The sequence below is a fragment of the Anthonomus grandis genome, chromosome 14 (genome assembly GCF_022605725.1).
Source record: "Anthonomus grandis grandis chromosome 14, icAntGran1.3, whole genome shotgun sequence".
Taxonomy (NCBI): Eukaryota; Metazoa; Arthropoda; class Insecta; order Coleoptera; family Curculionidae; genus Anthonomus; species Anthonomus grandis.
This window is the reverse complement of record NC_065559.1, coordinates 20,761,563-20,788,452: the sequence shown is the minus strand read 5'-3', so window position 1 is coordinate 20,788,452 and position 26,890 is coordinate 20,761,563. Positions and strand designations below refer to the sequence as shown.

The 26,890-nt window shown below is 34.6% G+C and overlaps 3 protein-coding genes across 5 annotated transcripts in view; 2 read left to right on the top strand and 1 right to left on the bottom strand.

The window, feature by feature from the left end:
• The window catches only part of LOC126744737 (oxytocin receptor-like), a 504,438-nt gene that overhangs the window by 212,322 nt on the left and 265,226 nt on the right, over positions 1–26,890 (bottom strand). For 2 of the 3 annotated variants that reach the window (XM_050452271.1, XM_050452270.1), the window contains exon 3: positions 4,002–4,092. The gene's annotated coding sequence lies outside the window, so the exon portion shown is untranslated. Of the gene's footprint in view, positions 1–4,001; positions 4,093–9,173; positions 9,443–9,767; positions 9,980–26,890 lie in introns of those variants that run through there. The other variant, XM_050452272.1, reaches the window with a different exon arrangement.
• LOC126744740 (uncharacterized) overlaps positions 1–26,890 on the top strand; it is a 270,706-nt gene that overhangs the window by 61,407 nt on the left and 182,409 nt on the right. The gene's annotated exons all lie outside the window — the stretch shown is intronic.
• Positions 1–26,890, top strand: part of LOC126744734 (lysosomal acid glucosylceramidase-like) — a 77,711-nt gene that overhangs the window by 22,253 nt on the left and 28,568 nt on the right. The window contains exons 4-6 of the mRNA XM_050452268.1: positions 4,036–4,146; positions 10,068–10,215; positions 10,319–10,395. Of these exons, the coding sequence (XP_050308225.1) occupies positions 4,036–4,146; positions 10,068–10,215; positions 10,319–10,395 (336 nt within the window). The remainder of the gene's footprint in view (positions 1–4,035; positions 4,147–10,067; positions 10,216–10,318; positions 10,396–26,890) is intronic.

Here is a 26,890-nt window from a genome sequence, read left to right as displayed (position 1 = left end):
TGTGAAACCATGGTGGAAAAGACAAATGAAAACGGATATTTTTTTAAAAATATTTTGTTTTCGGATGAATCTTCTCTTCCATTACATGGCAAACACAATCCTTCCATTGTTCGTTATTGGTCTCAGGAAAACGAGTATAGAAGTTTTCAGTTTCGTAACCAGTATCTTCAGAAATTTAATGTTTGGACAGGTATTTTGGGCGACAATGTTATAGGGCCATTTGTTATTGCTGGCACTTTAAACGCCCAAAAGTACCTTGAGTTGCTGCAAAAAGTTCTTCCTGCCATTGAAATCCTACCTGATGTAGACCTGGGATCGGTCTGTTTTCAGCAAAATGGCTGTCCTGCTCATAACGCGGCTAGGGTAAAAGAATTTTTAACAATTACTTTTCCTAACCGCCTTATTAGTGGGACTGGCGATATTAAATGGCCTCCTAGATCTCCAGATTTGTCTCCAAATGACTTTTATCTGTGGGGTTACCTTAAGCAGACCATTTACAAGCATGAATTTAGTAGGCCAACAAATTTAGAGTAGTTGCGAAATAAAATTGTCGAAGGTGCCAATTCCATTTTACCTGAAACTCTTTTGGAGGTGCGAAATAGCTTTTACGATAGGCTAAGTTTTTGTTTAGCGAAAGAAGGCAGTTTATTTGAGCCTTTTATTTAAAAATGATATGTTGTTAAGTTTGTTTATAAGAGTTTTATTTCTGATTTTTTATTATATTTATGAGTTGATGTTTTGTTTTTTTATTAAAATAACGCTTTAATTTTCATTATGCAAAACACAGCATATTAGGCATTTTAAGATTACAATTCTATGCGGGTTTTACACATTGTCATATCTGTAAAACCCGCATTAGAATAAATATTTTAAAAATTCCTGGATTTTCGCGTAATATTTTGGGACATTTTGTCGCCAAACGACGCAGCTCCCACGAAAGTCAGATGTTTACCATCCTCGGGTCGGCCGGGGCGGTGCTTTTAGAGAAAAACAAACCACCGAAAATCGAAATAAAATTCTTCAAGCATTAGTGAAGATGGGTCAGTTTGAATATTAATATGATAAGAAACGTGGTGCAAACTATTACTAAAAATGCAGTCAACAGCAGCTAAAATATTAACATTATGCAAATCAGAAAATACTAAATCTAAAAATGTGTTTCTGTTATTTGGTACGTTATTGCATTGAAACATATTATGATAAGAAAACATTTCAGCTAATACTCGGGCTGGATAGTGTTCATTGCAAGCTATACAAACCCCATCAACATCATTTGACCAAACCGCCTCAGGTAGGTTGTAATCACCGAACACCAGCACCGATGATTGTTGGTAGCTTTCACAGATTTCATGAACTGACATCCCATGTAACTCGTACTTATCGCGTGTAGCATTTGGTGGAATATACACTCCACCAAAAACAAATGACTTCTTGAAAATATTTACTTCTACATATACTTGCTCCACTGAGATGTAAGAAGTAGCAATTTTTCTAGAACTTAATTTATTATTAACTACTATAAGCACCCCACCACCTCTAATCTTTGTACTTGATTCCATTTTGTACATTTACTGGGAGATAGTAGCTATCCCGGTTTAAGAAATCTTTTAACTCAATATAAAGATAGAGGAAATCTTTCAGCCATAGAGAGAAACTTTAATTTAAAGCTATTAAGAATCGATATGTCATTGACAACTGTATAAAATTTATCTCTAATGGGAAAACATTTAATTTCCGAACCTGAAATAAACATAGAACTACCTTTACCCCCCAACGATGACGATAATCAAGATATCAATAGGGATGCTGCTGATCACAGAAATTTTGTTGCTAGACAAGTTATAAGGCAGCGTTGACATTAAAAGAATGTGGGTGGTGAATCAGCAAACTTGGCATAGTACCCCATGAAACATGTGTGTTATAGCGGGTTATTCAATTCGAGGTTGGCTAAGTACAACCCTGCCGTTTGACACCTGTCAGAAATAAACGTCATGTGAAGCGTTTTTTTTTAGTTGAAGGTTTGCCATTTATAAATATGAATCGTTTTACAGTCGAACAACGTACTAAAATTATTAAATTGTTCTATAAAAATGAAGATTATCCTGTGTCAACGTTAGAGACAGAGCTTTACGAACTGATGACGGTCGACATAATTGTCCTACAGAGTAAACAATTTCGAACACAGTAAGAAAATTTGAAGAGACTGGATCGGTTACTGATATTGTAAGGCACGTGCATCACCGTAACGATCGTTCAGCTAAAGATATCGCTGCTGTGGCTCAAAGTGTGGAGGAAGACCCAAATTTGTCAATTCCTCGGCGTGCTCAAAATTTGGGTTTGTCTTACGGCTCACTGTGGCGAGTTTTGCATTTGAATTTACAGCTCCATCCGTACAAAGTTCAACTCACCCAAGAACTTAAGCCTACAGACCACGGACAATGCAGAACATTCGCAAATTAGGTGCTTGTACAACAAGCTGCTGATGCTCATTTTTCGAGCAGAATTTTCTTCAGTGATGAGGCTTATTTTACGCTGTGTGGCTACGTAAATAAACAGAATTGCCGCATATGGGGTTCTGAAAATCCTCAGGTGATCGTAGAAAGGCCTTTGCATACCGAAAAAGTGACTGTATGGTGTGCATTATGGTCTGGTGGTGTCATTGGTCCGTATTTTTTTGAAAACAATCGTGGGAGAGCCTTAACAGTAAACTCTGAGTGCTATGGAAGCATGTTGACCAACTATTTTTGGAAGAAAATCGAAGAAGAAGATCTGGAAGACATGTGGTTCCAACAGAACAGGGCCATAAGTCACACAACACAGGCCAACCGAGTTCTTTTGCAAGAGAAGTTTCCAGGACGTTTAATTTCAAGATTAGGTGATATCTATTGGCTCCCAAGATCCTGTGATCTCACACCTCTGGATTTTTTTTTGTGGGGCTATGCGAAAGATCGTGTCTACGCTAATAACCCTTAAACTCTCGAACAACTTATTCGTGAAGTTCTAGCCGAGATATCACCTGAAAAGTGATTGAAAATTTTCTTAAAGGATTGAAGTTTGTCAAAGGTCCCGCGGAGGCCATTTTTAAATGATATTGTATTTCACATATAATGGAATGATTCAATCTTTAAAATATATAAAAATTTCGTCTCCATCTGAATATCTTGTGTGTTTTATTTAACTTTACTTTCCCAAGCATAAAATGGATAACCCTATACCTATGTAATATTGACTGATGTATGTTACTTTAACACAAAAATATAGCAATTATTTGAAATTTCGAGATTAAAGAAAAAACACTAAATTAATATATGCATATGTCTTTTTTTTTACTATAGGTGTTTTGTAAAGCATGTGTGTAGCATGACCAGAAGTCTTATAAAACTGAAAATGTTATTCTTAGACCACTGAACTAGTAGACATTCGTCTCCATGATCAGAGAAGTCTACACATCAATAGGTATGAGTGAATGCCCTTTTGTCCAGACTAAATTTGTGTAATCGTTATTACATAATGCAGATATTTTATCGGTCGCGAACTTCCTGGCTGTGGGTTTATAAAAGAAAACTGTTGGGACTGTTAAATAGGAATTGGTGTTTGAGTATGTTCTTGTTTAAAAACTGTTGCTGATGGTGAAATAAGAAATTTTTGGATGCCTACAAATAAAAATATTGACTATTTAGTAAAAGTTCCTACAGCATAGTAGTAAACTAGTAATTTATTAATATTTATTACACTACAAAAATAATTTCTTTTATTGGAAAATATTTATTTGTTCAAAATAAATAACACAAAACTTAACCAACAAACATATTACATAACGGTTTTGAGTTGCAAAATATCAACGTCATGTCTTAAAAAGGTGTTCTAGCAGATAAAAGTCCGAAACCGTTTGCAACGCGGTTTCATTTCGGTCATGCGCAACTGCGATTTACATTAAACTAGTTTCAAACAATCCTAAATTTGCTCCTAGAACAAACCTATTAATTTGCATTGTTACTTACATAATTCCTAAGAGATTTGATGCCTGTGTTATAGATAAAATGGATAAGGGATGCACTGGGTCCAGCCGTTAGGAACTCATCTTTTAAAGATCTGAAAATAATGTTACATGATGAACAAAGGATCTTATTACCAGTGCTAAATTTGGTAAGTAATACAATTTTTAAATTTATAATAGCACTAAGCAAAACAACTACATACAAATTAAAATTTTATGAAAATTGCATAAAAGTTCTCAATTACGATAAATACAAATAATGTTCGTAACTTTAGGGTTTTAAAACTTAATTTTTCGAAAATGTTAAACTCACTTAAAACAAAAAATATTATGTGCTGTTTTCTCATTTAAATCTTTGAATAATCAAATCTATAAAATGAAAAAGAAAATAAAATTATACCCTTAAATATTGATCCTATAATTTAAAGATATTAAATAATCAGGACCCCTTAAGATTATAAGACCCTCGAAAGGAAGGGACAGAGAGAGATCTAAGAGATAGGGGAAAAGAATTATAGACCTTGCTGATTTGATATGTAAAGGATCTTTCATACGATGTCGATCCATGTATAGGGGTCCTAAATTCGAGCCTTACCATTGGGATCTCGTAAACTAGAAGAGATATGAGGTCGGCTAAAATGAGGGAAAGTTGGGCAATTTGGTGCTCATTAAAACGCCCTTTTGAAATTTCAAAAATTCCGAATATTATTTGAATAGATATAACAAAACAAATTACTCATTATTATTGCCACTTTTTCTGTATTACAAAATGGTGTCGTCAGATTTTTAAACCGACGTATTTTAGCTGTGATCATCAAGTTTTTTTTTAATATCGCCCTGGCTTTTTTATTACGGATTTTAAGAGCCCCTTATGTCCCTAAGGGGAAAGAACTGACTTAACAAACATTTATTTATTTAAGTTGTTTGGTAATTGACAGTTATAGTCCTATGGTAGGAACTTTTGGTGTGACGCTCAAATTACAAGACAGTTTTACCACTAACCAAAACTCTTTATTTTTGTTTTGTTTAATTTTTACTCTCGACACGTGCTTCGCTAACGATGGGAGAAGATTAAAAGAGATTTGTTAGTAGTTTAAGTTTAGTTTTAATCTTCTCCCGAAGATGCTAACATCGTTAGCGAAACACGTGTCGAGAATTGCAAGAAAAAAGAGAAAACCCACTTCAACTGCTTGGAAAACTGGGAAAAATTACCTCAACTTGCTGGCATAAATTAAGATTCATTTAAAGTGCTTAAGACCAATGAAAAGTCACTGTAGTTACTTGGAGACGTGGAAAAATACCCATAATGACTGAAACGATAAAAAATATTTCAAGAACTTGAAAGATATGAAAAACCATATTAACTACTTGAAAAACTGCTTGGATTTTTTTTTTTAAAGTCATGTACATTATGCATAGAAAATTTGTCTGGTAAACTGCTTTTTAAAAAAAAAATCGGAATTTTTTATTAATATAAATATGCTAATCGTGCACATTATAGTTATGCATAAAAATCAGCTTTAAAACAGTTACAACTATTATATTACTACTATAGCTACTATATTTAACAAATTTTTTAAAATTTTCCACGAGTTTTATTTTATGCTAACTGTGTACATTAAAGTTATGTCCCTTAAATTGACAGTTCTGTATATTTGTTCAGTTTTTTAAAGGATTCTAGTCCCACCACTAACCTTCGCGTAGTATGTAACGCTTCAGCAAAATCTCCCAGGGACATGTCGCTTAATGAGTGTCTTCTCCCTGGACCCAAATTACAAACTAATATTTTCGAGTTACTTCTTGGCTTCAGAATTCAAAATTTTCATAGCCGATGTTCGCCAAATGTTTAGACAAATTTTAATAAACCCCGCACACGCCGATTATCAAAGAATCATGTGGCGCTTCTCCAAAGATCAACCTATCGCTGATTATCGCCTTCGTACAGTTACTTATGGGCTAACTTGTGCACCTTATCTTGCCATTAGGTCGTTATTAGCTTTAGCAGAAGAGGAAAATAATAATTTTCCTGAAGCTTCCCAAATTATTTTGAGGTCATCTTATGTTGACGACGTCAACGGTGGCTCAGAAACCATTGCGGGAGCAAAAAATCTTCAAAGGGATTTGATGTCTCTTCTTCAGAAGGGTGGTTTTGAACTTTGAAAATGGTGTAGTAATGATCCTCGTTTGTTAGCTGATTTTCAACCATCTTTTCTTTATAATGAAAGTTTTTCACTTAATTTCGATTCAGATAGCCTCTTGAAAGTTTTAGGTCTTCAGTGGAATCATTCTCTTGATGTTTTATAGTTTTCAGTTAGTTTAATTGATAAAGAATGCACAAAACGAATACTTTTATCTAATTTAGCAAAGATTTTTGATCCTTTGGGATTAATTTCTCCCTTAACTTTTCTTTTTAAGCAGCACTTAATTCAGTGGTTATAGTACTTAAAGCTAGGTTGGGATGAAACGCCTCCAAACGAGATCGTTTTTCTTTGGAATAAATATTATTCGGAGATATCTTCTATATCGGAATGTAAACTTCCTCGTTGTTTGTTCCCTCTCAGTTATAAGACCATAGAAATTCACGGGTTTTGCGATAGCTCCGCAAAGGGCTATTGCGCTGTAACTTACCTATGCTGTTTAACTCCTGATGGAGAAGTAGCCACTCAATTTGTATGTGCTAAGTCGAAAGTTGCACCGCTAAAAACTCTTTCGATTCCACGCTTAGAACTATGCGCAGCCGTGCTTTTGTCTCGTTTGCTGTCACATGTTTACAAAATTTATACCTCATCATTCGCAATTCATAAGATTTTCGCCTCGAGTGACTCAACAATTGCCCTTTCGTGGACCAAAGCGTCTCCACATCGTTGGAGTACTTTTGTTAGTAATAGGGTCTCCTTTATCCAAGAAAGGTTACCCGTTTCTTATTGGTATCATGTCTCCTCTGAAAACAATACTGCGGATTTGGGTTCTAGAGGCCTGTTTCCGGTAGAGTTAAAAAATAGTTCGCTTTGGTGGGCAGGTCCGAGTTTTTTCCTTAATTCAAACCGCAACTGGATCCCTTTTGTAAATGTTTCCTCAAATGTCGCTTCTTTACCTGAAGAAAATAAAACCTGCTTATTGGTTCCCGCTTCAGAAGATTTTTTTGAAAGCCTCATTTTCAAGTTTTCATCATTTGATACATTAACGCGCATTGTTGCTTATATCTTTCGCTACAAAAATAACCTTTGTTTCCCACTTAAAAAACTTACAGGCACTCTCACGTCTTCCCAACTTCATGCCGCCATAATGGTTTTGGTTAAGCATGTTTAGTCACGGGCCTTTGCTTCAGATATAAGGCTAATTCAAAGCCAAAGATTTGCCTGTTGTGCGCGTCTCCCAAGTAAAGCCTTTTCTTTACACCGGAGTGGACTACGCTGGGTCTTTTAATGTAATGATGTCACGCTACCGTGGCAGTCGCACCACTAAGGCTTACTTGTGCCTATTCGTTTGTTTTGCCACCAAGGCTTTACATCTTGAATTGGTCTCTAACCTCTCTACCGAGGCCTTTTTGGCTGCTTTACGTAGGTTTATCGCTCGCCGTGGCCGTACGCGGTACCAATTTTACTGGTGCGTCTAACCAATTGAATGGTTTTATGGTTAATTCTGCCTCGACTAGCATATGGATCCCTCTACAATAGAGCTCAAACCATCTGTAGAAGCGACGAGGATCTCAAGACTGAAGTGGATACCATCTACAAAGACCTACAACAGAATGGATATCCAAAGAAGCTAATAAGTAGAACCATTCAAAGGATGCGTCCAAATCAAATCAGAGACGAGGCCACCACGACAACCAGACTTCTACCCATACCTTACATTAGGGGTTTATCGAAACAAATCCGACGCATTGCCAGCAAGTACAATATTAGAACTGCCTTTAGATCTAGCACCACTATCAGAAGCGTGGTATCAAAGACCAAACCAGATGGCCTGTTGGATACCAAAAATTGCGTCTACCAGATTCCATGTGAGTGCGGCGACTCATACATAGGTGAAACGAAGCACCCCCTAGAAATCAGAGCGAAGGAACATCGCAGCTGGACCCAAAGAGGAGATATTTCCAAATCCGAAATAACAGAGCTCGCGTGGCATAATGGACACAATATCCATTGGTCAGAAGCCAAGATTCTGCACAAGGAACAGCACTGGCGGAAGAGGAAGTTCGTAGAGGCAGTTTTCATTTTACAGAATCAGGGGATCTTCAGCCAGCCAAGCGTCGATGTACCCAACATCTGGAAGCCTCTACTCTCAGGACAGTGTAGGATCTAGAGAGAGGCGTGTCCTCCCCCCAACTCTTTTCACGGATGACTTTCCTTTCCACATTGCTGCACACATCTAGTATATAAGCCTATAGAATAGTAGTTTGCTGTCAGTTTACACTTGATCATGGTTAGAGATACTTACCAACCAAAACGTCGTGTTACATTAAATAAATAAGATAATGCAAGTTCGACAAGATGTTTTCACTGTACCATTGTCTACCACCTTCAAAAACAGATATGGTTCTAAGTTTAGCGTGTAAGCTGTTTTCGAGTCGACAAGCGCAAAAACCTTCAAACCATATTTGGCAGGTTAACTTGGAATATATTGTCGAAATGAACATCTTCCTCGAAATGACAATAGCTGCTCGTCGACAGATATTCACTTGGACAAAAATACTTCTGAAAATTTGTATTGAACAGTTCCATTATTTTTCGAATTGGTGCTAGTTTATCAAGGGCCTTTTTTTGTTTCCTATCCCGAATGTCATCAAACCTTAGATATCTCAAAAGAAAGCTAAAACGCCTTTCTGACATACATAAATAACATGATTCGAGACCGTTGCCTTTTGAATTGTCTCATAATTTACTGACATTTTTTTTAGAACAGCGTAAAGATCCAATAAGGTATAACAAACCGATAAAAGCTCGAGCCTCTAAAGCATCAGTCTCTCTAGCATCTCTTTCCCTTCCAAATTTAGCACGAACTTTCTGGATATAAATATTTGTTGATTCTACAATGGTCCCAATAATGTCCTCGTCCAAAAATAAACTGTAAATATCAATTTCTGATTTCAACTCGCGAGCTTCTTTTCTTGGACCTGGCAAGTGCGTTATAATATTGCAAGCCCGTGTTCTAACATTGAGAGGAAAATTACCTTTTCTCCACCTCGTCATTCTATCCTTCGCAAGATATGTATCATTATCCAGGATCCCTTCATCTTTATCGTCCAGACTTTCCTCGTCAGCTCCCTGTTCACTATCTGTATCATGTTCGCTCTCATATACAAAATCATTATCCGATTCGCTTTCGTTTTCTTCCGGTTCACTTTCATCTTCCTCTATTTCATTATACCATTGTAACCATTTCATAGGATCTTTGCTACTTTCGTCTCTTGATATTTTTGGTTGTGACATTTTCGAAAATCTAAAAAAAAAACAGATTTTTTACAATTTTTACAGTAAAATAATATACACATTGTGCCAGTTAGAAATTACAATGGCCAATTTTTGCGCCAATGCGTGGAACAGAGACGGGAGACTGTAGAAAGCAAAAGAGATTTTTGCTTCGCCATCTATCGTATTTGTTTACATGCATGCGTTCTCTGTCTAATCTCGATCTGTCTCTGTTTTACACACTGAAACTCAGTTGATAGAATCCAACTGGCAAAACGTGTATATAACCCTACTTGGACCCTAACCCTAATTGGACAATGCAAACTGCGATAACAGTAACAACAAATAATACTTACCAAAATCCAATTTGATAGCACTATTAGTCGCGCGGATGACCAATGTCATCCACTGTCAAGTATGTGTGAAAATCCAAACAACTGTAATGAGGCGACAACAACTAATAACTGATACACGTACCTAAATCACTTGTAGGAAGGTACATAGAAGCTCGCGTGATAAATCCTAACCAATGAAATGCAGTATTAGACTAATGAGGCGTGGATGACCAGTGTCATCCGCGCGACTAATGAATAATTAAATAATAATTATTTTTAGATCTAAGGGAAACCAAATTTTAATGTTTTTTAATTTTACAGTTTATTTTATCGGATAGTAAAGTACTGGAGTATGCCGATGGAATCGCTGTGCATTGGTATACAGATTTTATTGCACCAGCAGCAACATTATTGCTATCCACAAGTGATAAGAAAAATTTATTCAGATTAGCTTCTGAAGCATGTGCAGGTAAATAGTATAATATAAATTTTCTTAATTGTAACTTTAAAAGGAACTGTAGGTTATCTAAATTTTTTAATAATTTATTTATTTATTTTAATTAATTTATTAGGTTATCGAGAGGAAGAACAACCAGTTGTATTGGGCAGTTGGGAGAGAGCAGAAGAGTACTTAAATAGCATAATGGATGTAAGTTAATAGCAAAGAGCTATTATATATTTATTTATTAGTAAATTAAGAAATTTGGTGACCCACCAATTATGAACCAGTTTCCTCCTTCCTTCGTTCTGTTTTGGCCTTCCTTTTCTAGGATTCAGCCAGACTGAAATAAATCACGTCGAGGTTTCCCCCACATCCATCGTCTTACTGGCTTTGTTAACTTTACACCTATTTTCTACTTTACTTCATACACTACTGATTTTACTTTACTATACTTTAACTTTTACTTTTACTTGACTTTATTTTTTATGCCGATAGGGAGAAAGATGGTTAAAACACCTATGCTAGACAGCACAGACGGCTGGATATGTGTGGAAATGTAGGTCAATAACATTGGTTACAACTTAACATTGTTCGCGATTAATTTGAGATGGCAGCTTACTTGATATTGAATAAATAGGAATTGGTGCAATGGCCTTACTATTCACTAACAATTGGTACAGATTAGGGTCATTATTATTACATTCAAACAGAATAAGGGTCAATGTGGTCACATCTACAATTAGTGTTATCTCTTAATGTATGTAGTAGAGTGAGTCAAGCAAGAGCTTACTCGCAGTCTAGTCTTTGTTGTCTGTCTTGGTGGTCTAATGTAGAGTACTAAGGTTTTCTCGGGGGTATACTGCAAACATTCCTGTAATAGTTGCCCTTGATAGCTAGACTTTTCTGCCAGTCCAATTGTCATTTTCCTTTTGTTTCTGTTTTACATAAGGTAGCATGTCCTGTATATACAGGGTGGTCCATTTAACTTGAGACATCGCAATATCTCGAAAATTAAACATGTATCCAGAAAATGTTTCATGTGAAGTTTTAATGGTTTCCAGGGGGCCATAAAATGGCGTCATTAGTTTGACCTTGAGTGGACGTCTTCAAGGTAAAATGAAGGTCAACTTTACTTTTTTGCATAGAAACCTCTATTTTTTTTAATAGTATCTGACTTAGCGTTAAACAAATAAGTAACTTTCATGTGACACTTTCTTACATGCGACCTCTCCTTTTCAAGATATTAATTTTTGATTCATTTACGATTTTTTTCCTTGACAATGACATTTGCCCTTGTAGGTAGTATCTGATGATCTATCAAAAGGAGTTAAAGTATCTTATGATAGAATTTTATTATCAACATAATCGAAACCTTGAAAATAAAACGTACAAAGTTCAAATAAAAGAAATTGAAACAAACAAAGTCAGTAAATTAGTTCAATAAATGTTGAAAATGTTGACCTTATACTTCAATACATTTTTCGACTTGCTTTCTAAACGATCGATGAACAGAGTACAGCATCTATGGAGTTATCTGCTCGCAAACCTCCGTGATTCGCCGCTTTATATATTCGGGAGTCGTTGGTGGATTGCGATATACAATCTCCTTCAAATAACCTCATAGAAAAAAATCTAAGCGCGTCAAATCAGGTAACCGTGGCGGCCAGTGGACTGCTCCACCACGATCTATCCAACGTCACACACTTGGCGCACAACGCGTGAATAATGTGCAGGACAACCATCATGCTGGTACTACATATATAGTCTCATTACAAAACACACATCTTCCAAAATTACTGGTAGAATCTCCAGCAAAAAATTACGGTATTTTTGGCCTGTAAGGACACCATCAATAAAAATAAATAAGGTCTTATGACTTTATCATTGATGAGGCCACACCAGACATTCACAGACCATAGCCGCTGATGTTCTATCACTCGAAATCACCTGGGATTTTTAACTGCCCAATAATGCATGTTATGATGATTAACTACACCATAGTTTGTAAATAAAGCTTCATCAGTGAATAAGACGCGCAGAAATTTTCATGCAACTGATTTTGGGCCCATTCACAAAACAACAGTCGATTTTGGAAATTATTCCCGTGAAGCATCAAGATATAACGACAAGTGATACGGATGAAACTTGTGGCGATTCAAAATTCTCGGGACACTTGTTTTGGAGATTCCAGAAGCGGAAGAAATTGATCGTAAGGTGACTCCAGGATTATGGGCAACTGCAGCTAAGACGGCAGTTTCATTATTTTGACTGGTAATGCTTCTCTTTCGCGATCGATTTACCTTTCGCACACTTCCATCTTCTATAAAGTGGTTCACTACACAATAAAATGATGCTCGCGATGGAAGTCGCCGTTGAGGATGTCGCATGGTATACAGTTCAATGGGTCTATTAATATTCCGTTCAGATTCACAGTAGATAAGGACCATTTCAACTTTTTCATTTATTGTTAGGCATTCCATAGTCACTCAACAAAATAGTCAAATACTTGATAACTGAACGAATACTGTGAACCAAAATAATCCCTCATTTACTTTATTCATCAGTATTTGTTTACAATCGCCTGAAATACCTGGGATAAACACGTGCGATCTGTTTACTATAGAAAATTGTCGCATCATAACAACTTGCATTGATCATTGATCAACAATGCCTTGTCACAACACTATTGAAGAATTGCTTAGCCAAAGCTATTCCTGTTTCTAATGTCATTGTTAAGGAAAACATTCGTAAAAGAATCAAGAATTAATATCTTAAAAAGGAGAGGTCGCATGTAAAAAAGTGTCAGATGAAAGTTACTTATTTTTTAACGCTAAATCAGAGACTATTAAAGAAAATAGAGGTTTTTATGCAAAAAATTGAAGTTGATCTTCATTTGACCTTTATGGCCCCCTAGAAACCATTCAAACTTCACATGAAACATTTTCTGGATACATGTTTAGTTTTCGAGATAGTGTTATAAGATAGGGGATTTTAAGAACTGTTCGTCCTGTATTAGCTAATTTCTCTGCTTCCTTATTTCCTATTATATTTTGATGATCTGGGATCCATGCAAGCTAGATATCCATAGCATTCTCTCTAGCTTCTATTGGGCATTGTTTGGTTAGAAATGTTATATGGTCCAAATCCGCTTTGAACATGCAGTTTGAACTTTCTTTATGGCACTAAGTAAGTTTATATGGCTATTATTTTTGCTATACAAATTTTTAATCTCTTTAGTAATTTGAATAAGAATCTATAGTCTTTCTGTAAGCAATATACCCTAAAACCTGCTTCCTGTATGTCTCTATCAATTGAACCGTTTGTATAAGTGTGATGGTAATCTTTTAATTTGGTAAGTTCTAAATCCATAAATTTCATATAAATGTTTGGGTCCTGTTTCTTAATAACCAAATTCATTACTGGTATTGGTGTCATGTAGTACTCTTAATATTTTTGGATGTCGTGACTGAATACTCTTAGTTCTTCATATGTTACGATGTAGTAAGGTAAGTTCCGATGTAGGAAATAACATGTTGGTTTGTCGATTTGTATAATTCTATTAATTCAATTATAGGGTCCTCATGTAACCTTAAGAGTTTCGCCAAGTATTTTTTGGTTAGCCATTTCCTTCTGAATTTAAGTCCATTTCATGACCAAATAATAAATTCATAGGGATAGACCTCATGCAGCCTAGAGCTACTATGAGGGACTAAAATTGAATTGTGTTTAACCTTTTCTTATTTGCTTTCGTGTTAAGGTTAAGGAAAATACTTCTGTAATCTAGGTGAGATGAACTTTAACTTTAAGAGATCTGCACCCTACCATAAGCAACCTGCTGATTGCTTTCATTGCCTTTATCCCCTTTTGTGCGGATTCACATGTTTTCATAATGTGTTTAGACCAATTATTGAGAGTATTAGTTAGCATAATTCCTAAATACTCATATTCCTCCACCCATCTCATCACTTGTTAATTTTATTTCTTTGACACTCTTCTTTTTTTAGTTGGAACATCATTGCTGCTGATTTATTAGTCGATATCTTGGAATTTAATTTTTTTAGTGCATTTGCTAGTTTTTAGTGCTTGGTTCATGCTTTTTATCATTTCCTTCTTAATCATCAGCATCAGTAAGGTCACGTACTCTCTTCAATTTTGTGTATTTTTATTGTTTAAATATTGAACAATTCTGGCCTGAATGGAGATGGGCCACTTCTATTATCAGTAGGAATGGTCCTGCTATAGTATTATCATGATCCAGGACGAATAATTCTCTATTATTTAGTAATTTAAAAATTATGTTTACAAGGTCTTGTTAAGGTACTTAGTATATTTAAATTCATCAGATGTAGCTGTAGACTTTCGATTTGATATTCTAATCTTCATATGATCATGTTTTGTAAGGGTTTGGTGAGGCAAGATTTAAACGCTATTGGAATTTTCCGGTTCTTTTCCTCGTTTGATGGTTGGATTTAAAAGTGATTTTTTCCATTATATGAGAATCTGTTGCCCTTGTACACATTTATTATAACATTTTAGAAGTATTCTTTATGCCCGTATTGGGACCTCTTTGATCATAGAATATGATATATTGTCTATACCTGGAGAGGTATATTTTTTGCCTAACAGTGCGTGGTTTAGTTTCATCATTGTCAAAAGAGTTTCCTTTAGATCTGTAAAGCCGTAAGCTGTAATCTGTAAGCAACTGAAAATCCGGTGTAATATTAACTTGGTCCATGTTTTGCAGAATCTGTGTGGCAACCGCATATTTTGGTAATTTATTTTTCCACGATTTGGTGTTATTTGTAAATGATTTAATATTTCTCCATATTTTCTCCGTTGATGTATTTATATTGAATTATTCACAATAACTGCTGAAACTCTTCTGTTTTAGTTATTTCTTTAAACTTGTTTGCTTGATGGTGTTTTTGCTTGTAAAAAATTCTCCAGTGTAGAATTCTCCTTGAAATTGTTGATTGTTACTTTTCTCTGTTTGTTTATATCTAGACATTTATAATTCTACCAAGCTTTTACCCTTATATGATGACTTTAGTGAAATAGCCGAGTTTGCTGCTGATTGCATAGTCGCTTCTAAGTCTTGGTAATCATTGACTCCTCCTTTCATATATTGGAGGATTATTTTATCTTCATATAATGCCCAATCAGCTTTTTTCAAATTGTTCCTCTCTCTCTCTCTCTCTCTCTGTATGTTATATTTCTATAGACCAATTTTCTTCTATTTCTATGATCTATGATAATTGGGAAATGATCGCTATTGCCACTGTCTCTCTTTACTTTCTACTTGGCTTTTAACGCTATCTCTTAAGTGGCTATGGTTAGGTCTGGTTATGTGCCTTATATTTGTTTTTTAGCCATGTTTCGACAAGTCTAATAATATCTGGAGATTTCTCCCTGAGGAAATATTTATTTATATTGGTATAGTATCCTCTTAAGTTCCACTGTAATAACCAAATGTTATTCTTTATTTGCGGTGTTTGTTTTTTTGTTTTGTTCCGGTCCCATGTTACCCTTATATAAAACCCTATCAACCCATATTCCTAATTTACGCCAACAGTGTCACGTATTAATTATAATTTTATTAGTTGCTTAATACAATTTTATTTATTTTAATCAGTTTCAACACCCTGTATCTTTGAAAATCAAAATGTTTACGGACATTTTTGAATAATGTTGATTGCACTTATTTACTAACATTCCGTACAAGAAGTAAGCTGTTATAAATCATCTGTTATCAACATATAAAAGAACTAAGAAAACGAAGCGAAAATTTTACTGTTTGTGAGATTCCTTTAAGTATTAAAAAAGTGCTTAATGGAATACAAGTGAGAATAAATGAAGAAATTTAAGAAGACGTTTAATTTTATTACTGTAAGCTAAAAATATTGTGAATAGTGGATATTTAAATTATTGTTAAGCCGCAAAGAAAAAAAAGAAGTAAAGAAGCATTTATCCCGACTTGCTTAGCTCAACTAAGACAATAATTTTTAACACAACTTTTTTTTATAATTTAGAAAGCAAAGCTAATATACTCATCATTGATTAAATAAAAAAAATAAATAAAATTAGGAATACACTAAGAATGCTAACCACATTACCTCACTATTGCATTTTTTGAAGATTTGAAGGTTAACCTAAGACAGGGCCTAATAATAAAAGCTACCTATATCTTATGAGGCTATATGGTTTTTATTATCACAATATAAAGCTAATTGTTTTACCCTATTGTAGTAATAAATTGACACCAAATTATTTCTCGAAGCTTAAATAAAGTTAAATATAATTTGTTCCGTTTTCTTTCCAATTATTTTTTGGAAGTTCAAGTTAGTAGCTTTCAGAAGATGGAGGAGAATTTGCCATTAAGGACCCAACTAATCTTATTTAATTTAAAAGTCCCTTGTATTTAGGAGGGCAAGAAAGAACAGCAACAGTAAAAAGCCAGGGGTAAGGTCCAACGAAGTTACTTGCCAAATTAATTGATTAAATTAAAATTAGTCTTCCACAGTAAAAAAGAGATATACATACTACGAGGCGTAATAATAAAGTAGAAATTTTTACGCCTTTTAGGAAATCCAATACTTTATTTTTCAGACATTTAACGTAATTTTGTAAAATGAAATGAAAAATCACTTCAAATGCCTGGAAAAAAATAATACCAATTAAAGTTCCTAGGAGACGAAAAAAACCTTTAATTGCCTAGGAAAACTAGAAAATAACCTCAAATGTCTATAAATTATGAAAAATTATTTCAAAAAATTAATAAAGATAACTAAAAGAATAAATAAAGTTTGAGCATCAATGCCATTTAGCCTAAATATTTGGGCAGGTATTTATAAAAACCAAATTTCAAGTCCTTATTTTATTAATGGAACTCTTAACGAAGATTTTTATTTAATTCCTTGTTTTTCGTTGTTAAATCTTTTGTTTATTTATTTGCCAACGCATGTTAACCCCAATATGAAATAAAATTGTTAATAAAGTTTCCCTAGTTTTTTTTTTGAGTAAATAGAATAGCATATAGTCGAATTACCGAACAGATGGAGTAAATGATGTGCGCGTAATATAGGCCCGCCCATCGATGCAACCTTGGCAGACTTAGACGAGGAGAATTATGCCTACTTATTTTAAATTATTTTACTGTACAACTTTGCTTTGTGAGCAGCTTTTTTAAAATATAATACGGTCGCCTGTAAAAAGGGTCTTTTTTAAAAAATGTTCGTATCAAGGCAAGCTTGATTTTAAAAAAAATAATAATATGCTAAATTTTATTTTTTAATCAAGCAGGGCTGGATGCCATTATTTGTAAACAAACAAATTAACAAATTAAAAAAAAAATAAACACAATTTCAACTTTTCAATATTGCGAAGATTCCGCTCGACTAATAAAATTAAATAAAACCTCAAGTCATGAACCCTATCGAGGCTCTAGGCCACACCTCCAGCGCAAAACGATCACGTGACCACTCCATCTGTTCGATAACCCAAGTACATATAGTCTTCTTTGAAATATTTACAGGTGTTTCGAAAATAATAAGGGTATAACCCGGAAGTATAGTATATGCACTATTAGTGTACGTGCACACAGGACGCGATTAAGCGATAAGCTTTGCTATGAGATACGACGCTATGCGATGCTATATGCTTTTGATTACTTGCTATATTTTGGTTGTGTTTTAATAGAAGAGGATAAACAAAAGCGTAGTAACTTTCAAACCTCGGCCTGCATCAGTTCCAGCTACAATGGAATTATTATTATTAGAAAATTCAGTTTTACGATATATGTATTTAAAAAAAATGAAAAGTAAAAAAAAGAAATTGGTACATGAAATTTATCGTGAACGATTAACCTACGGAAAATTTCATTATTTGTTTTCCGAATTAACCCTATATCCTAACAAATTTCGAGAATATTTCCGAATGTCTTTGGAAACATTCATACTTATTGAAAATGGTATAACACCATTAGTGGAAAAAGTGACAACAAACTGGAGGGTTCCAATCAGCGTTAAAGAACGCCTTGCCGTAACGTTAAGGTAAGACAAAAATGCTTAGATATATGTGAGTACTTAAATATTTTATTTCAAATTCGTTACAATTATTTTAGAAAAATAAACAAATAGAAATGTAAACGTATAAAATATGTCTTTTTTCTTCAGGGGAGAATTGTGTAAGAACTATTTGTTTCTGTGGAATAAGCGGGTGAAGCCAATGGTGTTGCCACAAAAGTGTGTGTTATTTGAGGCTGATAAGTTGGCATATTATTGGCAAAACTTATATTTTCAACATGCTGCTCGTTCACTGTGGCTTGGTAAAGCAGTTCCTGTATCTTGAGATGAAACCACATCTTTGTTTCAAAACGCATTTTTTTAGCGGTGTATGGAAACTCATAAGAAAGTGATAGTCATCATCCTGAGTAATCTGAGATTGTGTCGATAAAACGCTGCTTTAAGATCGTAATTTTTTTGTTGCCATAATTTCATAAATTCTACGTACATTTTTATCTGAGCTAGTAGTTGCAAAAGTTGTGGTTGTTGTGATCAGATAATAGTTGTTCTGATTCAATTCTTTCATCCGGAGTAACAGATGTCTCATCGTCGATGTCCTCAGGAAATAAATGATCATTGGATACATTTTCGTTTAGTTGGCTAACGACGCTTCGACGTTATCGTCAGTGGGTAAGTTGCCAGTTAGCTGTCTCGGAGTCATTTGATCCTTAAGGAACCATAAAATCTTAAAGTAAGTCCACTTTGAACTAAAGTTTGAAGGAGTTTCGTCTCCAGATTTAGGTTTCGGCAACTTCTTCAGCTCATTCCTGAAGATATCTCGTAAAGATTTCCATCTTTTTTTAGCAGCTTCTTCTAAAGAAAAAGAATAAAATTTTATGTTTTCGAAAAGTAATCTTGTCTTTATGAATCAATTATTAGTTAAAAATTAATAGTAGAATGTTGACATATCACTACAGATAATTCACTAAGGGCCAGTTCTACAAACATGGTATAACTTTTTTCCTGGAGTAATTACTATGACAACGATTGTTGAGACAATTGTAATTTTAGCAATTATTCTAAAAATAAACTTATACTATGATTGTAGAACTGGCCCTTAGTGATAATAACACACTAATTGATTCTCCTTTTTCCAGGTTTCTGGCGACAGGTGCCTCTTATAGAAGCCTAGCATTCTCTTTTCGCCTTGGCGTTTCAACTGTGGCAACGATAGTTAAACATGCGAAGCAATATGGAAAGTTTATGTTGCTACATATTTGCCGATTCCGACGAAAGAAATTTTTAGTCGTTCCGCCTCTGACTATTGGAATAAATGGAATTTGCCTCATTGCGTCGGCTCAATTGATGGTAAATATGTACGAATTAAATGTCCGGCCAATTCAGGAACAATGTTTTACAATTAAAAACAATATTTTTCCATCGTTTTACAAGCTATGGCTGACGCCAATTACAAATTTCTGACCATAGAAGTGGGTGCATATGGAAAACAAGCGATGGAGGAATCTTTCAGTCGTCACAAACATATACTTTGTTAAAAAATGAAAAGTTTAATTTACCCCAGACAATAACATTACCTGATTCAGACATAGAATTCCCGTTCTATTTGATTGGAGATGAAGTATATCCGTTGACACATTTCCTAATACGACCATTTTCTCGAAGGCAACTCACAGATGAAAATGAGAATTTCAACCGTAGGCTATGCAGAGCTCGGAGGTGTGTGGAATGTGTATTTGGTATTCTAGTGGCTAGGTGGAGAATATTAACGAAAACAATAGAGACCGACCCTTCCGTAGCAGAAATCATAATTAAATGCGCTTGTTTGCTACACAATATTATAAGATACCGAGAAGGAATCCATGATTATGATATAAACAATCACGAACAAACTTGCAGTGACATGATTAGCCAGCCTGCCTCACGTATAAACAACAGAGCGTCAAAACAAGCATATGAATTAAGAGATATTTTGAAATCGTATTCAGTAAACCACTAATATAATTGTTATTATGTTTCTCGTAAATTAAAAAAAGTTTTTTTTTAATATAAAATAAACTAGTATGTAAACACCATGTTTAACTTACTTGAAACGCTTAGTTCTGCAGCTACCTCCTGCCATAATTTCTCAACTTTGTCCCGATGTCGATAGCTTAACTTTGTTGAAGACGCACTCGGACTGCATTTATTAATTTTTCTGCATCCATACCACACGAAATACGGACAAATATAACTAGACAATAACTAGCAGCGCGAGGACCCAAGCAATTAAAATCAAACTTGCTTGAAAATTAAACAGCAACAAGCGCGCTGTTTGAATGCTTGCTTTTGATTTTAGAGGTTTGTATTAATCGCACAGCATCGCTTATCGCTTAATCGCGTCCTGTGTGCACGTACACTTACGGTAATGCATTGCTAGTATATCTGTCTAACTTTAAATATTTATTGACAGCTTAAATATTACCTTGTCACTTTATGCACTACTAGTCTACTGTGGCAAATTTAGTTTTTTAAAAAATAAAAAAATATTGCTTATGAGACATCATTAAAAAGGAAAATTTTCAAAGATTTTAAAAATGCAAAAACCAAATATAGCGCCCCTAAGAACAAAAGTTGATGATAGTTGGCAAAAGATGAAACGTCGTATTAAAAATTTAAAAACACCATCATATAGCACAAAAAAGTGGCTATGCAAATGTCCAAATTATTCCAAAATTAGATAAGAAATAAGTTCAGAAAAAAATAAATCGGTTTTTCAATATTTCGTATTTTTTAGAATATCTTCGGAACCATTTGGAATTTTTAAGTTTTTTAAACGGCATATTGTTGAAGCTGAAAAATTTGCAACTTTGATCCAATTTCTGTATCTCTTATAAATTCCGAGATAGCCATGTTGAGGGTCGAATATGTGACATCCTGTATAAAAGATAAACTAAATAGTCGCTAATAGTTGTAATAGGTTAGGATACTTACTAATAATTACCATCCAGGTACTATAAACAATAGAGTGCCCAGGAGTTCAGGTAAAATAATTAGGATTCCAGACAGACTAAACTATAGATAAAAAATTTTTTAGAATCAAGCGTTATAATTCTTATCTCTTATTTATATAATATATTCGTTTTAACTTTCCTGTTTTAGGGAGAAAATACATACAAAATGTATTAGCTTAAATGAAATTTTTCAGTTATTTCTAGAATTGCTACTTTATTTGTATTACTAGGGGAAAAATGTCATATATACATAAGTATGGGTAATTAAGAAATAATAAAAGGATCATTATTATTATTATGGATATATAAGTCATAGTATACTTATATTATAATAGTTTTATTAACAGTATTAAAATTCCTAAAACCCGGTCAACAAGTGACAGTGTATAGTCGAGAAAGCGAATTAAAGCAGTATCGAAAACTTATTTGCCAAATTATTTAGGAACTTATTAACTTAAACTTGTTAACAGATAGATCTTGAGGAACTAGGAAAGGAACCAGAAATTATGTCTGTTGACAGGAAAAACGATTAGATACATCTTTTCTCCAATGGAAAATCTTATATACAAACCTAGGCAGTTTATTGGCTAAATACAGCAAGTTTGTCTACAAAATTAAACTAACAAATCCAAATCTTATTTTTATAACCGAAATATTGCTTTCAAATAAAATACCTGACTCCTTGTTTGACTTACCCGGGTATACTATATTTAGAATAGATAGAACAAATAAACCTGGGGGCGGAAAAGCTTTTTGAAAAGATGCAAGACTTGTCAAGTACATGTGAAAATTTAGTAATAGTCGGTGACTTTAATTTTCCTAGTTTAAAATGGCCGCTTACGTTATTTCCTGAACAATACAATTCTGAAACCTATTATAGTGACTTAATATTAAATAGTAATCTGTCCCAACTTATCACTGAACCAACGAGATACAGACAAAACCAGGAACCATCGACCCTCGACTTATTACTAACAAACAAAGAATCTCTTGTTTGCAATATAAAAATAGAGGACCCTATTGAAAAATCAGGTCATAATATAATCAATGCAGAACTTCTATTTTCTACACAGTCCTACAATGGAAAACAGAGCACTAGTCAAATTAAATACTTGGTGACAAATTTCGAACATGTCTGTAATGATCTAGGAAAGTTGGACTGGAACCAAATGTTTATATCCTGCGAATCCTTATCTGAAATGTGGTCAATTTTTTATAATATTCTTTGCGACTCTATTACTTTGAATTCTCAAGAAAAACCAATGCGACAGAAAGCAAAGAAACCTTGGATAAATAAAAATCTTTTTAACATTGATATTAATTATTAATATATTATTAATTATTTTATATATTTTAATTAATTATTAATATATATCTAGTTTTATTAATTATTAATTAATTAAACTTCATAACATGGAAGAAACATCTCTGGACAAAATATAAGCGTTCAAGAAATGACATTGACCTGACGAACCATCGTAGTTTTTTGAAAATGCTTACAAACTTAATAAAAAATTCCCGCCAAAATTTTGAAATTAATTTAGCAAACGACAAAAACCCAAAAAAAAATATTTAAATACATTCGCTCCTCAATTAAATCAAGGGTTTCAATACCGTTACTAAAAAAGAGCAACAACAGCATGTGTGAAAATGAAATGCAAGTCGCGGAAGAGTTGGCGAGAACATTCGAACAGGCTTTTACTAAAGAACCTGAACAAGATGTATTACCTACCCCACACTGTCCTCGTATCTTAAACTCAATAACAACAATAAATATAAATGAGAAAAAAATTAAACAAAAAATTAAAAAACGATTCGTCTTCAGGTTTGGATAAATTAACGGCACTATTCTAAAAAAATGCACAGAACTGATAGCTGCGCCTCTTGCAAAAGTTATGAAATACTCAATGATTAAAAACTCTGTACCCGAACAGTGGAAAGTGGCATCGGTCACGCCAATTTTTAAAAAAGGCGACAAGTTATCAGCAAGCAACTATAGGCCGATAAGCCTAGTATCGATTGTTTGCAAAATTATGGAGTCCATTGTTCGAGATGAAGTGCAAACATTCTTTACTGAAAATTATGTAATACCCAATATCCAACACGGATTTGTAAGGGGTCGCTCTACGATTACTAACCTGCTTTAATGCCTTAACCAGTGGATAACAACCTTAGACAAAAATCAACCAATAGATGTCATCTACCTCGACATTGCTATTAGATAGAGTTCCCACGAAACGATTGTTACATAAGCTAGAACATCTTGGCATTAGAGGAGAATTGTTAAATTGGAATGAAGACTTTTTAAAAAATAGAAAATTTAGTGTGAGGGTGGGGGGCACCATGTCAAAATTCTATCCAGTATTCAGCGGAGTCCCTCAGGGCTCCGTCCTGGGCCCTTTCCTGTTCCTGGCTTACACGTGTAATTTACCTTCAGAACTAAAATGTTGGGTATCATTGTTTGCTGACGACACAAAAATATATGCAGTTCCCCTAACTTCTCACCAACAATTGCAAACCGATCTGGACACTATTTGGAAGTGGTGCAGTGAATGGTTACTTCCTCTTAACGCGGACAAGTGTGTGGTGTTACATTTAGGAAAAAATAATCCCCAGCTACCCTACCAAATAAATAACATTGAACTTAAAAAAGTTGAATCTTATTGTGATCTCGGAATAATAGTAACTAAAGATCTCTCTTGGTCCCAGCATATTGCAAATTCTATGTTGTATCTGCTGCAAAAAGCTTTTGTTAAAATTCCATTTCACAATTTTATGAAGTTGTATACCATGTTTGTCCGGCCTATTATTGAATATGCAGGTCCCGTCTGGTGCGCGGACTTGGTGCACCAGATCGAGAAAAATTTACTTGAATTGTTGCAGTGACGCGCTACACGACCTACGTATGGTTTGCGTATGCCGAGACCTACCTACAGCGAGAGACCTTCAAATGCAAACTTGCTAACTTTTGATAAAAGAAAACTTGGTGATTTAATTTTTACATTCAGAATCATGTATAATTATTTGGACTGTGATCTAAACGAACTATTTGAAAGAAATCGGGATATTAGACTTCGCGGTCACACTTTAAAATTAAAAAAACAGATGTATAAAACAAAAACACGTCAAATGTTTTTGCCTAATTAAGTGTTTGATGTTTGGAATTCATTACCCGTAGATGTCATAGCTGCTCCTACTGTAAACTGTTTTAAGAATCGTCTGGATAAATTGGACATGTTTAATATTTAAATTTGAAAGCTGACGTTTAAAGATTTATTGAAATATATTGTAATGCCTACTTAGTTCATACAGCTATACAGAATGTAAATTCTTGGCTTTTATCTAATAAAATAATAATAATAATAATAATAAAAACAAAATCAGCTAAAAACTATGCCACCTGCAATTTATGACTGCATAAAGTGCAAACGTGCGAACTTACTAAACGCAAGACTGTTTGCTTACATTTAAATATTGGAGCTTCAAAACACTATTTTACATCGTCAAGTTGTTTATGCATGTAAACAACAATGTCCGCGATAATCTTTGCCACCTGTGAAGTGCGTTCTGTCATACGATTCTTGTTTGCAAAAGGATCATCAGCTGTTGAAATTCCTCAAGAGTTACGCCTAGTTTATGAAAAAATGTTGAAACCGAAGAGAAACTCAAAAATGGCGTTGTCAACTGGCTGAACTTTTAGACGCCAAGCTTCTATGTAGAGAAGTTAAAGAACGGAGATTATATAGAGAAGTAAATTAGGTGTGTAGCTAATTAAAAGTACCAATAAAATGTGTTGAGTAAATATACTCTTCAGACCCTTACTTTATAAAAATATCTAGTATTAATACGTATGTTATTTGAGGGTGACCAATGATAAGTTAAATTACAAGGTCTGTCAACATGAACCTAAGTAGTATTTTTGAAGATAAACGAACTGCAGCTATTGATGGCATTTTTAATTGTAGGAGATGATGCTTAAAAAAATCTTGAGTGTGATGACTATTGATGATAATTTTATTTCATATACAGGTTGTTTCAGAACTATGGAATCAAACTTCTAGGAGTTATGCAGTGCAACGGGAGAAACAATTTGAGTATCTTCCCATGTCCGGAAAAGTATCACTAAGACGTGTTCAAATTTAGAAAGATGATGAATTGCCTAAATAGGACTATCAGGACTATAGAGCATTTAATATTTGCCTTTTGTACATGATATCTTACTCTTGGTCTCTTGTAAGATCCCCATTTTGCCAAGTATCATCGACGATGGTGGTTCTTTACTGAGCATTTTTTTCCTCTGGCCCCCAACATTGTTTGCAGACCTCTGGATCTTGATCTTGAGGACATCTGCATTTCCATGGATCTTTCGTGCTGAATGTTCAATATCGAAGTCAAAAACTTCTGTAGTCTCTCTATCCGCCTTGCTACTAGACACTCCGGATTTTTAAACTGAAGGAGCCATTTTAAAGTTGCATAATCAGTTTGCAGCAGAAACTTTCTCCCATAAAGGTACAAGTGCTTCATTGCTTTTTCACCTACTAGCAGCTAGCAGAAAATAGCCACTTTTTGCTAAAAACTTCTTCGTGGCCAACCTGGATTTGGGACAACACAGCTTCTATTCCCACATTGTTATCATCAGTGTATAGTACAAATTTTCCTTCAGATAGCGAATAGATTAGCTCAGGATAGGGACCATTAGAATTTTCGTAGTCCTTCTGTCACCCTGAACGATGGTTTTACGATGCAGGCAAATCCTTCCAAATATCCTCGGCAGTAAGTACATAATCCCAAAAGTAGCGTAGCTCAGGTACTTATTATGGTTGTCTTTCGAAACAACACTTGAGTAGAAACGACGTGACTCAAATACTGTACAGATATTTAAAACAGATAAAATTTCTTTGGGCCCAACTTCAGTTCTGATCTTCTGGGGCCAACTTAATCTGCTAGTGTTCGCTTTTCAGGTCTATCTGTCTATTTGTAAAAATAATCTTTGATCCAGCCAGCATGTTCAAAGTGCCATCAATACGAGGAAGAGGATAGCTGTCCTTTTTCGTCACATTATTGAGAGTCTGGTCAAGCCGTTTTTCTTCTTCACGAGTACTACTGGTGAAGACCATGGACTACTAGATGGCTCTATTACGCTTTCCTTGACCATACTCTCCCAATAATCTCGTCAGCCTCCTCTGTCTTAGCTATGAGGTATCTGTTGAGTAAGAGAAGCACTTCCTGCATTGATTTTGTGGTGGACTACGTTAGTTTTTTACTTTTTTCCTAGTATCAAAAACTTCTCGATATCTATGGACCAAATACCTTAGCCTCTTTCTTTGATCTAGCCTTAGACAAGTTCCCGACGATGATATAAGCTCCTCTAAATCTGCCGCAACTTGTCGAAGTATTGCTAAAACTGGAGAGCAGTGTTCTAATTCCGTGCCATTCTTTAGCAGCACACAATAATAATTAATATTCATTACCCTTGCAGAAATAATACTCCTTTCAGTAAGGGATATCACAAGGGTATTTCCGAATGATATCCCGGGCCAACAGCCTCGTCTTGCAATGCAGTTTCGAATATAACTATTTAACCGTTTGTGGTCTTGCTATCAACGCAGCTCTCTACAACGATCTCGCTTCGCTCTAGTATTCGAGGTTTCTCCGTAACAAGGACTCAAACACTGTAATCCTACCCACGAT